General features: G+C 51.7%; 1 protein-coding gene across 5 annotated transcripts in view; it reads right to left on the bottom strand.

Annotated features, from left to right (window-relative positions):
* Positions 1–6,016: 6,016 nt before the first annotated feature.
* Positions 6,017–18,323, bottom strand: part of CUL9 (cullin 9) — a 31,682-nt gene continuing 19,375 nt past the window's right edge. For 4 of the 5 annotated variants that reach the window (XM_085575830.1, XM_085575834.1, XM_085575829.1 and 1 more), the window contains exons 19-42: positions 18,162–18,257; positions 17,899–18,074; positions 17,258–17,391; positions 17,002–17,178; positions 16,670–16,785; positions 16,064–16,246; positions 15,565–15,722; positions 15,064–15,274; positions 14,800–14,965; positions 14,530–14,675; positions 14,234–14,351; positions 13,593–13,789; positions 13,250–13,509; positions 12,808–13,171; positions 12,380–12,520; positions 10,640–10,804; positions 10,379–10,542; positions 10,150–10,243; positions 9,895–9,969; positions 9,280–9,390; positions 8,123–8,240; positions 7,646–7,779; positions 7,362–7,453; positions 6,017–6,987 (exon numbers count right to left, since the gene is read on the bottom strand). In XM_085575830.1, the coding sequence (XP_085431956.1) occupies positions 6,795–6,987; positions 7,362–7,453; positions 7,646–7,779; positions 8,123–8,240; positions 9,280–9,390; positions 9,895–9,969; positions 10,150–10,243; positions 10,379–10,542; positions 10,640–10,804; positions 12,380–12,520; positions 12,808–13,171; positions 13,250–13,509; positions 13,593–13,789; positions 14,234–14,351; positions 14,530–14,675; positions 14,800–14,965; positions 15,064–15,274; positions 15,565–15,722; positions 16,064–16,246; positions 16,670–16,785; positions 17,002–17,178; positions 17,258–17,391; positions 17,899–18,074; positions 18,162–18,257 (3,789 nt within the window). In that variant the 3' untranslated portion in view covers positions 6,017–6,794. The remainder of the gene's footprint in view (positions 6,988–7,361; positions 7,454–7,645; positions 7,780–8,122; positions 8,241–9,279; positions 9,391–9,894; positions 9,970–10,149; positions 10,244–10,378; positions 10,543–10,639; positions 10,805–12,379; positions 12,521–12,807; positions 13,172–13,249; positions 13,510–13,592; positions 13,790–14,233; positions 14,352–14,529; positions 14,676–14,799; positions 14,966–15,063; positions 15,275–15,564; positions 15,723–16,063; positions 16,247–16,669; positions 16,786–17,001; positions 17,179–17,257; positions 17,392–17,898; positions 18,075–18,161; positions 18,258–18,323) is intronic. The other variant, XM_085575831.1, reaches the window with a different exon arrangement.

Here is an 18,323-nt window from a genome sequence, read left to right as displayed (position 1 = left end):
AGGGGTCAAGTGGACTGTTCCATCTCACTCCCCAAAAGATGTATGGCTCACCCCACACCTGTATTCCCTCCCCCAAAACATGAAGTGCCTGTAACCCCATTGGCCCATGCCTTGTTCCAGCCCACCTTGAAGCTCCTTGAAAAGGGGGCTTTGAGGAGCCATGCGGTCTCTTGGAACTTCCCTTCCTCTTAGAACTCCCCCTCTCCTAGAGCATCCTTTTGTCTCTCTACCTCCTTAAGCCTCGCCATGTGCTGCATCTGGCAGCTTGAGGCAGGACCTTTCTCCGTCCCCAATAAACTTCATTCCTCAAGGGCAGCCTTCAGAGATCTCTTGCCTCAATCCATCTACACCGTCCTGGCGACAGAAATCGCTACACAGCTGCACATGGAAACATGCTCCTGCTGGCAGCCCCTTGGAGCAGCCCACGGGGAAAACCCTGAGCCACTTCCACAGGGCTGCCACGGGAGCAGCCTGGCCTCGGGGCTGCCCTGGGACAGCAGGAGCCCAGAGCCCTGTGCTCTCCAGGAATGGCTCAGCTGCACATGCAGCCTCCTGCTCCTCTCCCTGCCCCACAGCTGAGCAGCCCCACAGCTCCAGGGGCACTGGCAGAGCACAGCTCATTGCAGGGGCACACGGGGCACAGCTGTTCCTGGCAATGTGCACAGGCTCTCTGGGCTGCCACAGGAGCCTTCCTCCCACCAGAGAGCGGCCCAGCTCCCCCTCACCTCTGTGTGAGGCTGAGCCTTGCTCTCAAGGGAAGAAGTGAGTTGGGTGAACTCCGATCTTTACCACCAACGCATCTAATGGGTGCAACACTCGAGGGGAATAATTGTAATTATTGAGAAAATATCTTTGTTTTTATTTTTCATGGAACTAGCCTGTGTTTAATTCCTCTCAACAGTATTGAGTTAGCAAGTCTGAAGGGAAAGGTGGAAGGCTCCAATGATAAGAAGGGAAAAAAAGATTTCTTCTTGAGGTTGGCCTTCTGTGAATCCACAGGAAAAACCCACACAGTTGTGACTGCTATTTCTGCAAACCACAAAGACCTCTCTGCAAGCAGACAGGCCTTATGGTGTTTCTATAGCACTGTAATACCATCATCAGTGTTGGACCCCATCAGCAAGGAGAAGGAACAAGGGGAATTTTATCTGTCATGAGAGCCGACACTGATGGCAAAGAAAGCAACAGGACTTGCATTTCATGACCATGTCCAATTTGTGATCAGCTGTGGCCACAGTCCCTGTCCTGGCTGACAGTGTGAGTGATTTGGCCACTGTCAAAAAGGAGAAAGCAGAGTAAACTAATGATAGAATGTTGTGATGCCATGGGTGTCCTTGCAGGATCGTCTGTAGCTGTCAGCCACCTACTCTGACACCGAGCCAGCACTGACCACCATGGACCAGTTTGTAGAAGAGAGTGGTTTGCAGGGATGGAGCTGCCACCCTGCTGCAAAAGTTGGGAGGAAATCTGAAGCAGCAAAGTGCCATTTTAACTCAACCCCAGCCCAAATTCTTTATCCTTCCCCCTTCCCTGCAGTTGAACAAACCACTCAGGGAAAACTGCTCAATGTCCTCCAAGAGCCCATTTTGACATAAAGTTTACAACTTCAACGTTGTATTAGAACATCCTAAAGCAGCAGCTGCTCTTAGGGATTTGTATCTTCAAGCTGTGTTCAGACCAGAGCAATCCAGGTCATTTTCTCTCTACAATGAACTTTTTCATTTATAAAAGGACAAATAAAGTGAGTACAAGCAATCGTGAGTAATAAACTCAATTAAACTACCAAGTGAGTACTATCCCCTGTCCTGGAAAAGGACTGCTCCCATAGCAGAGGTCAGAAATTTAATCCCATTATCCAGAGGTTCAAATAATTTCTCTACCTCATCTCTTTTCCCACCATAGCTACTCTTGGGCTGACTTTCTACTTTTAAATATCTTTATCTTGTCATGTTCCTAGTCCCATGGTATCCCAATTTTAATTGCTTTAGCCTTCTTAATATTAGAAGAATGAAAAATCCTACATACAAGCCTAATAAGGCCCAGACATTGTAGACCCCTTTGGATTACTCCAGGCAGTAGGAAATGGAATCCCACTCTTCTGTACTGAGCCTCTTTGGAAGGTGAATCCAAGCTAGAATGGAGCAGGCACCATCATACCAATGATCTGTGCAGCCCTGAATCATGGCTTGAACAATAACAGGAATTAACACCCTCACTATCATTCCACTCACCTCCAAATCTGCAAATCCCACCACCCACAAGCCACTGAAGCCATAATCAAATACTTTCCTAGTACAAGCAGCCGCCTCAGCATTCATCTTCTTTTGAAGCAGAACCAGTGTGACATTAACAAATCAAACCACACAATGTCCTGCCCCTACTGACAACAGCAATTGCAGTCTAACTAGTCCCAGTCCCTTTCCATTTCTGATTCACAGAAGTACTTAATCCCTAATCACTGGGATTATCAACAACTGGGCTATCAGCAATAATTAAATTCACTGCCACCCATCACCATTCTTGTCCTAAATCACTCTACTCAAAATTATTAATCACCATAATCCTTGCCTCAGCAGCTCTAGGAGACTGATGACTGAACTGGACTAAATCAAAAACAGATTGGAAAAGTCTTAGGAATTCTCACTTGGGTTGAATAGCCTAATAATTATGGCTGTAATAGCCAAACACCCACTACTAACTTTCTACTTATACTTCCTTATAATTGCCACAACAGTCCTCGCTCTCAATGCAAACAAAGTTCAAAAACCACCAATGATAATGGCCTAAAGAATGAAAATATCCACATGTTAGGTCAGGGGTGGGGGGAAGCGGGGAGAGAGGAGAGTGTTGAGGGGACAGGAGACAGAGACCACTCACCCCAAACTTCACGTGGCAACAGAAAACTACAGAAAATTTTACTTTCCCAACCTCTCCCTTATATAGGGCATTTGAAAGACCCAGTCTGGATGCTGTCATTGGTTTGAACCCCACACCCCTTCAGGTCCTGGCCAGCAAGATTGGCTGCAGCCTTGGGAGATATTTTGTTGGGCAACACCCTTGTCAATCACTGTAACATCCACATACACAGTAAAATCTCAATATTAGGCTTAGGTTTCCTAGCAGGACTTCCCTTGCTACCAGGATTCCTGTTTAAATGACTTATTATTGAAAAACTTACTAAGTACATAATGACCAAAACAGACACAGTCATTATCATACTCTCACTACTAGGATTGCTCCTGTGCCTTCTCCTCACATAATACCCACCACACTTCCACCACTCCAAAAAAAAAAGCCCTAACAATAATTCTGTGGCTATCACTAACCGAAATCCCTCACAACAAAATCCATAAACCTAGATGATCATATCCCAAAAAACTAACAAAAAATGAGTCATAACAACTGCACCTGCTACCCAGTTAATAGAGTTAAGCTTAAGCATAACTCTAGCATTAACCCTAATGACTGTATCTCTATCCCTAACAATATTTCAACTACCCCCTCACCTTAAGTCCAACACTTGTCCTAACCCTAAATATAACCAAAATTACTGTAAATCTAATATTAACTCTACCACCTAATGCTATCCCTATAAACAGTAACCCTAATCCTAAATTCAGAGCTAACTCTAACTTTATCCCTTGTGACTGTAACCCCAACCTTAAACTCAAGACTAACTATAATACAAACCCGTCACCTAAAACCCCAACACTGACCATAACCCTAACCCTCACCCTCTCTTCAGCACTATTTGCTATACCTAAACCTAATGTCTCTTAACAAAACCACACCCAAAATGACTACAAAGCAAAGGTGAGGACTTACAGAAAGTGCCTCAACAGTACCCTTGGGACCATGGCCCCTGAAGTTTGCAGAATCCTGGGACTAAGGACCACAGAGCCTACTGGGCAGGCAACCCTGAGTCCCAGCAGCATGAGGTTGGGCATGATGCTGGCTGCTTTGGTGCCTGGGATTGTGTAATAATCAAGTCCTCTGAGCAGGGATCCCTGAAGGATGATTTTGGTGATTGTGATCTCTTTGGAGTGACTGGTTAGAATGTTGCCAACCCTTCTTTTGAGTTTCTTCAGGCAGCAGAACACACTCTTGATTATGCTTTTTGAACCTGAGTTCCTGATCTGCAGAACAATGCCTACCAAGAGGTAAGCAAGAGACTTTCAGCTAGAAATTACCTTGTGGGGTATATTGCTCATTCTAAATGGTAAGGCACTAATAATATTCTTGTTGGGAATGCCTCCAATGGATGGAGGGAAATGTTAATGCATTCCAGTTATTACTAATTTTGTGCTTTTCAAAGTTGGTAATGTGGGAAGATGGCTAAGTGTGGTGTGTACATTGGGGGGATTTAACAGGCAGTGAATTTAATTGTATTATGTTAATTTTTATATAACACTGTATCTTACTGCTTCTTTCGCTTATGTTCCTGACATGGCAATCTAGTACAGTGCAAATATTCATCTTTCCTCCAGTCACTCCATCTCCAAAGGATGGTATTTGGAGAGAAAACCTTCAGTTCAGAAACTAGGGTCTCACTACAGACTGCTTCTGGAATCACTATGTTACTTTTTTGGTTCCAGATTGATGGAATTTAGTTTTCTCCTCCTCCTGGAGCAATCCACAACTTTCTGAATTAATTCTCTGTACCTTCTTGATGAACTATCAATTTGATTGTTTTAGTAGCGAGTTGGCAATTTGGTGCAATTTGCATTTCCATCTCTTTCCCAAGCCCTGTGGTGAGTCTGGCCTCATTTCCTGGGTTGTCCTTCTTGACAATGGATATATTATCTGCCTTTTCCCAGTCACTAGGAGCACCCTCTTCATTGACATGACCTTTTAAGGATGATGAAAAGTGGCCTTGTGGCATCTGCCAACACTGTCAGTACTCTCAGGTGCACTCCATATAGTACAGAATCACAGGAGTGTTGCTGGAAAGGACCGCAGTGGGTCACCTGGTCCAACCTTCCTGCTCAAGGCGGGTGATCTCAGAGCATGTGGTACAGGAATGACAATTGAAGAAGCCCTTCTTGTTGCCCTTGACTCCTTGGCCAGCATCAGGTAGGTAGTTTGACTGGCAAAGCACAAACTGTCCTGTCACACCCTAACACAGGTGTCCTACGGGCTCAGGGAGGACAGAAACCTCCCACAGAGCAGGAGAGCAAGGTTTGATCATGATGTTCAGTACAAACACTCCATGAGAGCAGAGATTCACAATCCTGATTCTTTGGGTTTTAAGCAGACATCCAGGAGACAGTGAATGAGGAACTGCAGGTGTGAGCCTCCACATAAGCACCTTTGGCATCTAGGATGTTCTGCTCCATCCCCAACAACCTGGGAAATTCAGGTTGCTCCTGCAAGGAGCCCTGAAGAGAGGGCCCAGTGGCGCCACAGGGAACCCATTGCCACATATGGGGAGCAGGGTTGGGATTTCCACCAGGACAAATTCAGCAGGACTAGGAGCTACCAGCTGCAGGGAAGTGGAAAAATCAGTTTTCCCTCATGGTCTGTCTGGCAGCTACTCCCTGTCCACAAGAACCCCACATCCCTTCCCGATGATATCCAAGGCCTAAGAGCCTTGTATCTCCAAAACAAGCCCAAATCACCCCTCAAGCCCTGATAGCAGTTCCCACATATGCCTTTTGCAGGGCACCAAACGTTACCACCTCCATCAACGTGCAGGCATCCTGTCTTGCACCTGGTCCCAGAAACACCAGCCCCACTACTCTGCATGGTCTGGTCCCCTGCCCTCTTTCCCATTGCTCCCCACACCCTCTCACTGTTCCCTGAACTGCCCAGGAAGGAAAAGCCATTTTGCAGGACAGACTGTGTGGTCTGGGTAAGGATTCCAAACCCAGCTCATTTGTGATTTCTAACTAATTTCACAAATAATTAATTTCACAAGGAACTTCTTTGATAAGCACATCCTGGTCACATCCTTACTTTAAGATATCGTGCTGTTCCTCCACTCCCCCATTCCCCACAGACAACAAGAGGCTTGTGCTGGAAGAAAACTGTTTATTTATTTTTTTAAACAGAACTTTTATTCAACCCTTGTTCCTCAGGGTTTTTCTTTTTTTTTTTTTTTCTTCTGCAAAGATACAGTATTATTTGAACAACCTCTGCATATATATATGTATATAAAATATATGTGTGTGCATATATTTATAAACTTAAACAATCCTGCAAACTTGTGTCACTCGTAGTAGCCCTTCCTGCTTCATAACAGAGAAGAAAACTCCAACAAAGGGCAAAAATGCAGTTCCTCTCAACCAGAGGAACCAAACCACATCCATCTCCATGTGGCTGGAGAGAATTCCACCAGCTCCAGCTGGGAGGCTTTGAGTGTAAATGCATCTTTTTACAGCATTTCTAGACACTGGCCCTTACTAGACAGTGCTGTGCTGGGACATGTGCCACCCTCCCCTGTGCCCTTGGGGACAGCACACCAAGAACAAGGAGCAGGCCTTTTACAGGTGGCAAGTGGTCCTCACTCTGCAGTTGGGCTTTCTAACTCAATTAAATAGCTATAGGCAGAACTGGAGACAAGGGAAAAAGGCAAGATGTCTTTCTGAGAGAGGTGGCCATAGTAACACAGACTAGCTGCCCAGAGCATGTTCCTGCAATTCAAGAGGCACTGAGCAAGAAACCTCCCAGAGAAAATGTTTTGTTCCATCTGAGAGCTCCTCCCTGCTTTGAGGAAAAACAGTAACACAAACCGATTGAGACAAAGTAGAGGCAGAGGTCCAAGGTGGCAGGCTAGGTAACAGAACACTCTAGTGTTAGCTACGATAGCTATCATTATCATCAAAGTAAGAATCACAATCTGAATCATTATCCATCATAAAGTTATCTTCATCAAGGTCATCATCATCATCATAGTCTTCCTGCCACTGTGGCTCATACTCCTCATCTTCAACATCCTTGCCACCTTCATCTGTGTTGGGGGAGTCACACAGGATGATATGTTTCTGCCTGTTGAGGAACAAAGCATAAAAACAGACTGCTGTGAGCATCAGCCGCAACCCAGCCCCACAACACCCTACTGTCATTGTCTCAGCATCCCCACCACAGAAACTCAGGAGAGTCCAGGCAGAACAACTTCCATAACTGAGTCTGCCAGTGATGGAGCTTTCTTGATCATAGCTGCATACAAGCAGAGGTTTTGCTCATTTCCCCACACCACTACATCACTTAAATTGCTACTTCAAACAACAAAACAGGACACAAGTAATCAGTGTTTGTCATTCACTCTTTTGTATGGCGGTGAGCACAGGAGAAAACTCTGCACACCTGCTTTTTGTGCGTACTCACTCACCTTCCTCTGTTACTCCACTAAGAAAACTCACCCTGTACATGCAAGGGCTGAAGCAGGCACATTTGCAAGTTTCAACTTTCTCTGAACAGCATCTTCTGAAGTCTGGAGCCCAACATGGAAATCCTGTTAGTAGGAAAAACCAGCCAAAAGAGACAGAAACAGTATGTAATTTGGGGTGTATTTTGTGCTGCAAAACCCCTACCATGCAGACACACAATCCTGAGTTTATGCTCTCAGCTGATCAAACCCTTTAGTTTACCCACAATCAAATTAGACCAGAGCAAGACAAGCCACGAACAGCCATGTGGCCTTCACCTGTGTGGAGTGCCAGAGAATTGCAAAGAGACGCTCCTTGATCTGCCGCACCAACTCCAAACCCACACGGAAGTGTTCTGCTTTCAGAAGCTGAAGAGAAGTGGCCAGGTCCTGGTACTGCAGCAGGGTTTCCTCTGCAATTCAAGGCCAACAAAGTCATGCTGCATCCCACACTCTTGAACACAGACCAAGTCCTTGGCTCTGATTGTGAAGCCAGCCATAGCTGCTTACATCTCCTGTGCAAACGCACCCCTCTTTCAGAACAGAACATGTTGTTCAATACTGCATCCATCTCCACTGGCAGCCAAACTGCTCCAGTGGACTTTCTGAGAAATTACATCAAGAAGGCAAGGACTGGACTGGGAGAAGTGAGGCCAGCTGGGTGTTGGTATATATGCCATCGCCCCACTAGAGCTGCTGCCCTTTGACTACAGCTGGAAATGTTAGTCACAACTTCAAAGAGGCTGCAGGACTTACCCAGGAGGATCTGCAGAGCATTAGTGAGCAGCTCCAGGCTCTCAGTCTGCTGTTCCACAACATCCATGCTCTCAGTGTCCTGGTTATAGTAGCTGTACACACAAGAGTAGGCCAGCACCTGGAAAAGTACAGATCATGTTGCTGAGCACTGTCCTTCAGCTTCAGAGCGGGCAAGAAGGGAGCAGTATCAAACCCTTCCAGACCTCATTATTATCAGTGGCCTCTGGCCTGTGGCCATAGCCCAATGACCCATTATGACAAGAGACAGCAGTACCAGGTTAACTCAAGCTACTGGCAGGATTGGAAATGAATGTGCAATTATTTTATATTGAAGTCTAAAGCAAATTATTTTTCCCACTTGCAAACCACCACAAGAACACAGACTGTAAATGCATAATAAGTGTGACTGACCAGCAGGCAAAGAGTCAAACCCTTCAGCACATGGGACTAGGCAATGCTGGGCAGCCCAGCTGAACAACAAAGAGAATGGAGCCCAGAGGGAAGTAGGGATGAGGAGGCATGGTGCTGTACAGCACCAGGAGCCCACAACAAACGTATTTCAACAAGTGGCAAACTCCAGTTTTAAATGAATGACCCCTAAAGCCATATAGACACCCAGCAGGGAATGAGAGCACCATTTCCATTGAAAGAAATGGGCCAGAAATTCAACAGCAGCAGCAAGCAACAATGATATGTACCCCAGAAAACTCAGGGGCTATCACATTTAGAAGACAAAATAGGGTCAGGCACCCTTGTCCCACATGCCTCTCTCAAAATCAAGCCTACCTGCAAAACCAGGGTGTATATGCAAAGTCAGTACTGCAAAGACAATTCCCACCTCCTGCCGATGTTTCAGCACAGAACAGGTATTACAGACCTGAGGTGTCACAGGCTTACTGCACATGTACAGTGGCTGTACCACAAATCCTTTTTAATGTGGCTATGAGGACATGTAGTGGGGTAATTCACTGCTTCCAAACAGAGCTCAACTCAGACTCAAAGCAGGGAATGGCAGACATGAGCTCTTCCCCTGTCCTGATGCTACTCCTTCCTTCAAGCTTTCTCTGTATCCTCTTGATTGGAGAATAAGGTTGGTGTCTCCTCACACCAGCAAAATTAAGTCTAAACCTCAGCAAAACTGTATTATCCAGCCTTACCTTCCGTGCCTGTTCTAGCACTTTGCAGGCATCAAGGACAAAGTTCAAGTTCCTAAGTTTTGGCATCTCTCTGATGGAAGAAATACTGTTCCTCAGACTTACAGCAAATTCCTGCAAAAACCAAAGAAGAGGGAAAAAAGGTCAATGTCATTGTCAAGGTTCACAAGATTGAAAAAACAGCACCTTCCACACAAATAATTGCTAAGCATTCTGAAGTGCCATCCCAGAAGATGTAGGCAGCAGAAGAGCATTTAATGCATCCAACTATGACATTTCTACTGTGCCATCACTTCAAGCTTTTACAGCACCTCAGCTCTGAGCAGAGTTCAGCCTTCAGTCACCAATGCTTCCAACTCCTGCACCACTCTGAGCCCCTCAACACCACTAGTCAAGTGCTCAGTTTTCACAACAGTCTGGACAGAATAAAGCAGCCAAGGACTACTCCTTAATGTCAGAGCCAGGGAAAAATGATCATCCAGTGATCCCAGCCTGGATGTGAAGCCTGCTTCTAAGCAGACAAGACACTGACACAAAAGTGCCACTGAAACAAGAAAGTGCCCTGCTCACTAGGGCTGAGCAGCAGTCAGTGTCTGCAAGCGAAGGAGGAGGCCTTACCCTTGCGTGGTGATGAAAAGTGCATCTCTCATTGTAATCCTGGAAACGCTTCTCCTGCCAAGCTGCTTTACTCACCTGGAAGGAAAGGTACAGGAACTTGTAGCAATTTCCCTTGAGTAGCAGGGCTACCTGGAAATGCCAGTATTACAGGCAAAATGACGAAGTCCAGAGTAAAGGGCCCAAGTGGAGATCCTGAGAGGCTACAGGGGCCTCTGAACACAATCATGAACCAAGGAGATACAGCAAACCACTCACCATAGCAGAGCAGTTGTAATAATCCTTGTGATTCGGCCTCCAGGGCTTGAGGCAGCGCCAGCAGAAGCCATGATTACACTTTGCACATGTCATACTGCAGAAGGACAATGGCAATTGCTCAGTCCTGAAAGCCACTTGCAGACAGTTCCTGACAGTGCTCCCCTACACTACAGCCAGGGACTGTGCCACTCAGTCACAAACACAGTAGCAAACAAAATTGTATACTCACTGCAGGCACCCCTCATTTTTCTCTATCTGAGCCTGGCAGTTTGGGCAGTGCTTTGAAATGAGCTTAGCCAGATGTTTGCTTTGGGCCTCACTTGTCATTCCCTCATAGTATCCATCATCATCCACCCACCGAGACATGTGGCTGCAGCTGGCAGGATAATGGGCCTGAGAGAGAGGAAAAGACAATCACTCAACCATAAAAAAGCAGAAGGGTGGGTGCCAAACCTAAGTGAGTACAGCCTGTGATCCAGCTCAGGCTCACCTCTGGGAAGCTGCAGTTAAAGCAGGATATCCAGGAGCACTTAGAACAGGCTGCTCCATAACCAAGTCCATCCTTAAGAAGGATCTGATCACAGCCCTGAGGGTTGGTGCACCATGTCAGGTTGGAGCAGCACTCAACATAGCGCCTAAGGAGGGCTTTTTCATACTGCAATGAGAAGCCACAGAAGAGATTTAAGTCTGAGAAGCTGCATGGTTAGGCCTTAAAAGTAGTGTCTGGTGCTCTGGGCTATGCATCTCACCAAACAGCTGCACCCAACAAAAGAGCACTCAGTCAGTTTACCCTTTCATTCCCTTTGTGTTCATTTTTCTATCCCCGCCCATGTCATATCTGGAAGCATTTCATAGATTTGCTGAGGTTGGAAGGCATTTCTGGAAATAAAACCTGGTTCAAACTGTCCAGCTTAAAGCAGGAATGCTCAGGACTGTGTCCAGTTGAATTCTGAATACACCCAAGCACAGAGACCACAGATCTCTCCCCCCAAACTGGTACCATGTCTCACTACCCTTACTATTGGAAAGAAATCCCCAACCCCAACAACCAGTCTTCTTATGTTTAAATATAATTCCAGCATTAGATCTTCACACAATAATCTAGTTATTTTGAGCTCAGGATTGGACCAGAGAACTCCACAAATTATTGTAACCCAAAATATTCTATGACTGTATGTGTGACTCTGCATCAGACATTAACACTCCAGCCACACCACTTACTGATCAAAAGGAAAACATAACATTTTGGTGAGAGCATCAGAGCAACTTGTTAAAATTAGCTGCTATTTATGTCAATCTGCAATAATTATTTCTTTTTATAAAACAGTCACACCAACAGGCTACTAAATCCTGCTTTCAGACAGGTGTGACTATGGGATTTGCAAATGCACTAAGGACTAACTGTCCAGACATATGCACTAATTCTCCAAGCACTTCCTATTAAAAGAAAGACAAAAGATACAACTGTCAAAGAATAGAGCAGTGGGAAAGAGACTGTTCTTCCAAGCAGTTAACAAAAAGAGTCAGTCATGTGACAGCTACAGCTCTGCTATTAGGTCAGGAGGGCATTCAGCCCTAGAAGCTGAGAAAACAGAAAAAGTAGGTTTTAGAACAAGCATCTACTGCTGTAGCTTGATGACCAAGTACTAAAGTAAGCAGAGCTCAGAAAGCCTGATTTAGATAAGTCTGCAGACTCACACAGACTTACAGTGAAGATTAAGTCTGATGTGATGTGGCAATTCCTGCCATCTTCATAAAAACCTGAACTGCTCAAAGCCAGAGACCAATGGAAGAGGAAGGACATAGGGGTCACTGATGCAGCAGTAAAATGAACTTACTCATGTTGTCATTTGGCCTTGATTTATTATTATTATTGTTATTATTATTATTGTTACTGTTAAATTGCTTCCAGCACACCAGTGGAGGATATTTGTCATGACCTTGCTACCATGGCTCTCATCTAGTCCTGAACTAATGATGTCCCTGAAGTGTTGCTTGCTAGAGATATACTTAAGAGGAAACACCACTGTGCTCTTTCATTGATGTTATGCTTTCCTGAACAGCTGGAATTGACCATAATCAGAGAAAACAGACAAAATCTGGCTGGCCACCATTATCATGCTGCCAGTCTTGGAAACAGGAAGAGGGAAAGCAGCAACAAAATCATCTGATAGTGCTGACCAAAATGCAGGAGAGCTTGAACACCCAGCAGCCACCCCTCCTGCTTCACCTTGGCTATAACCTCCTCAGAGGACACGATGGAGTAGATGAAGGCTGTGGTCGGCTGAGCACGGCACTCGGATATGGGACAGGTGCAGTTGACAACCATGTTCTGCTCAATGCGAGTTGTGAGATATTCCCTCCAACAGGGCTGTCAGGGCACAAGAGGAGAGATCAGACCTAAGCAGGGCCATGTGACCTTGGAAGCCCTCCCCACCCAGCAGAGGGTGCACAAAACCCCACAGATCACAGGTAAGTACCCCAAAGCACAAAAGTGGGAATAGACAAACCAGGGGTGAAGGATCATAAAAAAGTGAGCTGAGAAGAGAATGTATAAGCTCTGAAAAATCCCCTGATAACACCTTAAGACAAAGAACATCTGCTCCAAGTAGACAGCAGCAATTGCCTGTCAAGCAGCAGGAACCAAAGGCTCTTCACCTTGCAACAGTAGTGCATGCAGCAAAGGGTTGGTGGCTTCTCAGTAGGACACAGCTGGTTCACACAGACTGGGCAGTGGCTTCCAGGGCTTGGGGGAGGCTGGACATCCTGCACTTGCAGCCCTGAGGAAACGAGCAGGGCCTCACGGTTCTCCATGTAACACTGAATCAGGAAATCCACATTCCACCTACAGTGCATGAGGAGGTGTCGAGCAACATCATCCGATATGCTCAGAGTATCCTGGACCTGCTGTACTGTCTGGTTCATGAGCAGCTTTGCCTCCTCTGGACTGAGCGTGTGTCCCATTGGCACCTGCAGCATTGCCATGAGATATTCTTCTGCTCTGCCTGTTCCAGGGTTCCACCTGACATGGAGAAATGTGCCATGTTCAGACAAGGTGGAGATGCACACCCCTCCACACCTGGTCAGCATGCACCCCTACCAATGCAGGCTGTCTCTGCCATCCTCCTCCAGGGATGCCTGGGCTGGCCTGCACTGGAAAGTTATCTGTGCTTGGCCGCCAAGAGGTGTTGTGGATTCAGCAGAGATGTATTCCAAGACATGAGGCCTCCCCTCCTGGCGCTGGAGATAGCCCTGGTTCAGCAGGTGCAGGATGCAGGACAGCACGTCCACACTGTGGCAGCAGAAGCTCAGGAACTGCACCCCGGGGCCCAGCTCGCCCTTCTGACAGGCATCGATCACCTACAGCAGCAAGGGAGCCCCACTGCAGTGGCTGCAGCCCCCACGCAGCCCCTGTGCCCCCTCTGCCCACACCACCCCCGTACCCTGAACACCAGGTTGTCGATGTGCAGCTGCTTCTCCACCTTGAGGATGCGGGTGATGAGGCAGCACAGGACGTTCCTCTTCCTTTCCAGGGCGCTCACCTCGGCCCTCTCTGTCCGCAGGTACCTCTGCTGGGGCAGCAGCCTCAGCTGGCGGTCGGAGCTCTGGGCCAGGGCTGCCTGGTTCAGCCGCAGTGCACCTGGAGCCAGCCCCCAACCCCGGCTCAGCCAAGCCTCGAGCTGGGCCCTGAAGGAGCTCCAGGACACACGTGGGGCTGGGGGACCCAAGCTGGGCCTGCTGCAGCTGCCTGCACCGCTGGCCACCCCAGCCCTGGCCCCAGCATGTGGCTCCAAGCCACAGCCACGCACACGGCCCCTGGCCCCAGCCCAAGCCCATACACAGACCTGAGACCCACCCACCCACGCTGACCCAGGCCCTGTCCATGGCCCCGAGCCACACCCCACACATCACCCCCAGCCCTACATTGGCCTCAGGCCCTACCCTGACACACAACCCGTGCCCTGAGCACCAACACGTGGACCCAGCCCCTTCACCAGCCCTACAAGCTCCTGCACCCCTAAGCCCAGCACCCCCTCGGGGTTCAGGCCAGCCCCTCCCCTGGGTGCCCCAGCCCCGCACTCACCCCCTGGCGTGCAGCTCCCCACCAGGATGCCCTGGCCGTGGGTCAGCGGTGTCAGTGCTTGGTGCACCAGGTCAGCAGGGAGCCCTGTAGCCTGCAGCAGGGCCTCCACAGCCACCTCCTGCAGCACAGGGTGGGAGGGCAATGGCCAAGACTCACTGGCCACGGGCCCTGCCTAAGAATGGGGTCCTGTGCCCCAAACACTGCTGGAGACCCCACCAGAAGGAAAGGGAGGACACAGCCCTGCCATGCTCCAGTCTCCCCTGCCTCCCTGGCCCCATCGTGGCTCCAGCCCCTACCTGGGCGCTGTTGAAGCACAGCAGGATGTACATCTGCAGCGTGGACACGTGCAGAACGCAGTCTCCAAACTGCAGCTCGGCGTGGCCCAGCCACGTCCACTGCAGCCGACGGGGCTTCGTGCACTCCCAGCCCAGCTGGCTCTGGCCTGCCAGGGACAGTGTCAGTGCCAGGGACGGGGACCAGCCCTGCCAGGCACTCCCAGCCCACCACCACTTGTGGCTGAGCTGCCCTGGAGGGTCTGGGCACACACCCCCAGCCACAGAACTCACTCTGCCAGCAGAAGTCAGCAAACTCATCCAGTGGGGAGCTCAGCACCACTGGGAAAAACCTCCCAGGGTTATCCATGTAACACAGTGGGGAAACAGGCCAGCAGCGCGGGGACAGGGCCAGCACCTTCACCTCTGGCACGTCTGCCACTGTGGCTGTTCCCAACACCTGGGCACAGGGGCACGAGGGCAGCTCAAGTCAGGCTCCGGGATCCCCGCAAGGAAAGCCGGCGGCCTCCGGCCTGCCCACGCCCCCTTCCCTCTCACCTCCTCCAGGCCCGTGTCCAGCTCCAGCAGCCGCTTATCCTGCTCCTGCAGCTGGAAGAGGCGGAACTGCCGCTGGAGCTCCTCCGACTCGGCCAAGTTGCTCAGCATATCTTGGGGAAAGCGGCTGGGGAAGCACAGCCCGATCTGCTCCACGATGCCTTCCTCCAGCCATGACGGCCCTTGTGTCAGGAGCCGGTCCCCCAGATAGTGCCTGCCACGGCCACCAGCTTCAGTCAGGGCTGGCCCCGAGCCCTGTGGCCATCAGCCACCCACCAGGAGACAGCCACAGGTCCGAGCCCAGCCGTATTCCACGGCACGTGGCCCCTCCCTGTCCCCAGCAGGGAATGTGATTCCACACACTGGCAGCACCCACAGGCCCTCTGCACTCCATGATCCCATAAAAGCAAAGTGGGAGCACCACTGCCACAGCAGGCCAAGCTCCCCCAGCACACCAGGCCACGCTGCAGCAGGCCCCTGGTTCTGGAGACACAGCAGCCTCACCTGTAGAAGTGTTCAAAGGTGTGGGCAAACTCCAGGCCACTGAAGACGACAAAGGGCTCCAAGAACTGCTGCAGCCGCTCCAGAGGCCCTGTGCTGCCCGCAGCCCTGCGGAGCTCCTGGATCTGCACGTCAAGGTAGCGGGCAAACTGCTCACTCACCTGCAAGGAACAGGGCTGGCTACAGACAGGACTCACCAGGTGCCCACAGGGCCGGGATGGGGGAATGTCCCTGCAGGGAGCAGCTGGGAAACTCTGGCACTCCCAGGGACCGAGGGTGCCCAGGCACCAGCCCAAGGCCGGAGTGTGCCAGGGCCGGGCCCACCCTGGGATGAGCACCACGCACCTGAGCTGGGCACCATCCGGGGTGCCGGGGCAGGGCTCTGTGGCTCAGAGGGAACAGGACACCACCCACCCAGAGCTTGCCCCAGTGCCGTGGGCCAGGGCAGCTCCCCAGCCCTTGCCCGGGACCACGGCACCGGGGCCGTGCTCCCTCGACTCACGTGCAGCGCAGTCAGGAAGGAGAGCTGCAGCAAAGCCCCGGCAAAGCCCTGGCCCAGGGCCAGCACAAAGGCGGCCTGCTGCCCAAAGAGCTCCTCCGTGGCCCCGCGCAGGCGCCGGTACAGCCGGCAGTAGCGCTCCGCAAGGTCCGGCGCCTGCCCCGCCGCCTCCAGGAACCGCTGCACCTGCGGGAGCAGCGCGAGGGCTGAGCCCGCAGCGGGACGTGCCCCTGGAACATCCCCAGCCCTGCCCTGCCGACACCAACTGCCTGGCTCCCCGGGACTCGGGGCCCTGCTGCCGCTGCAGGGCTGCCGAGGTGGGAGCGCAGCTCTGAGGGCTGCCCAGGGGCTGTGCGGGCACTGTGGACACGCAGCAGCAGCCCAGCAGGAAGGAACAGCCTGGCACCAGACCTGTCTCCTGGCCTCGCTGGCACTCGAGCCAGCGTGACAAGCACAGCAGGGCTGTCCCCACATCGCTCCAGGCTCTGTGGAGGCCAGGTACAGCCCTCTGCCCTCCCCATGCTCCCAGGGCACTGCCAGACCCCGCTCCCTGCTCCAACCACCCAGGGAAGGTCCCACACCCCTCCCAGTCAGCCCTCCAAGCTCTACCTGCTGCTGCACCACACCGCGCCAGCACTGCGAAATTCCCCACAGGCCTCTCGACTTCTCCACCACCGCCTTTGCAGTCCTGGCTGGCACCTCCTTGTTCTTCCTTTCCTTCCCACCTGCCAAGGGTCAACCTCAGGCTCAGTGTAGCTCCATGAGCAGGCCCCGCACACTGACCTGCCACAGCAGGGCTGAGGCACGGCCCTGCTGGGGCATGACCACAAGCATGAGCATGACCTGAGCATGACCCGGCTCAGGAGCCTCTGTGCCATAGGATGCTCCCCAGAGGAGCCCCAGGGCCACAGCCTGGCACTCTGGAGCAGCCCCTGGCTCACCAGCTGCTCTGGTCTCCTCTGGCTCGGGGCCGCCGGGGTCCACGTGCACCAGGAGCTGGGTCAGGCGCCGCACGCAGGAAGCAAAGGCAGCCCTGTGTCCTGTGGCACGGCGGGGCAGCTCCACGCTCTCCAGGTACTCAGTCAGCAGCCAGCCCAGGGGACTGACACCATCAGGGTCTGCGAGGCCAACCAGACTCAGAGCCAGGTGCCTCTGCCTGGGGCACGGCACAGGTGGGTCCCGGAGAGCGCAGGGTACCTGGGCTGGTGATGCTCTGCACCAAGGGGTTCACCAGGGCCTCCCAGAACGTCCTGCCCAGTGCCCGGGCTGCCTCGTTGTCGAGAAGGAAGCGGTTGGCAAAGCCCTGCTCGTGCCGCAGCGCCCGGTTCAGTCTGCAACAGACACCGGGCAGCACACGGTGCCAAGGGCTGGAGAACTCCCATGGGAAAGCAGAATACAGTGGTGGCTCCCTGCTCTGCCCTTTGCCAAGGCACGATGGCTCGCTGGCCCCACTAGCCCCCAGCAGCCAGGGAGAGCCCCTTGCTGTCTCGGGGCCTGCCCCCAATGGCCCTTGGGGCCTTCGCCCCTCCTGCCAAATGGGGGCTGTGCAGTGCCTGTGGCCACGAGATCCTGCTGTGCCTGGCCAACCTCTGTCAGGATGTGCCAGCCCTGGGGGGACCGGCATCCTGCTCTAGGGGGGTAGCCCAGCTTAAACCCAGATGACCCCAAGGTGGCTCCGGCCAGGAAGGATCTCTGGTGGCCAGGAAGGAGCAAGGGCCCCTCCCATCCAGGTGACACAGCCAGCTGCTCCTTTCCCAGCCCCGCAGTTCCCTACAGGCTGCCAGCCATGTCCCCCTGGGACACCAGGGATGCGATGGCACAGACAGGACACGACTCACCTGCCAAAGAGCTGCAGCAGCCGCCCCCGGTCTCGGCAGATCTCCTGGCTCCAGGCATGAGCCCGAGCAGTGCAGGAGAGGAACGTCCGCCGGCACAGCTGCTCCCTGAAGATGGGCCAGAAGGTGGGCTTGGGACCCAGCACCTCGATGCCACGCACGCGTGTGTCGATGCCACCCTGCAGGACAGCGGGACCCTCAGTTCCTGGGGCACAGCCCCAGCGCCCCACACTGCCCGCTCCCAGCCCCAGGCCCAGCTCCCCTACCTGCTGGCACCGCTTCACGCGGATCTGGATGATGGGCCAGAAGCGGGTCATGTTCTCCAGCAGGATCACTCTGCTGTCCGAGGGCAGGATGGTCACCTGCAGGGAGGCATGAGCCCTCAGCGTGACAGGCAGCCCAAGAAGGCTCCCACAGTGCAGCTCCTG

This window comes from Lonchura striata, chromosome 3 (genome assembly GCF_050655825.1).
Source record: "Lonchura striata isolate lonStrDom1 chromosome 3, ASM5065582v1, whole genome shotgun sequence".
Lineage (NCBI taxonomy): Eukaryota > Metazoa > Chordata > Aves > Passeriformes > Estrildidae > Lonchura > Lonchura striata.
The sequence above is the reverse complement of the archived record's forward strand: the minus strand, read 5'-3'. Positions and strand labels throughout refer to the sequence as shown.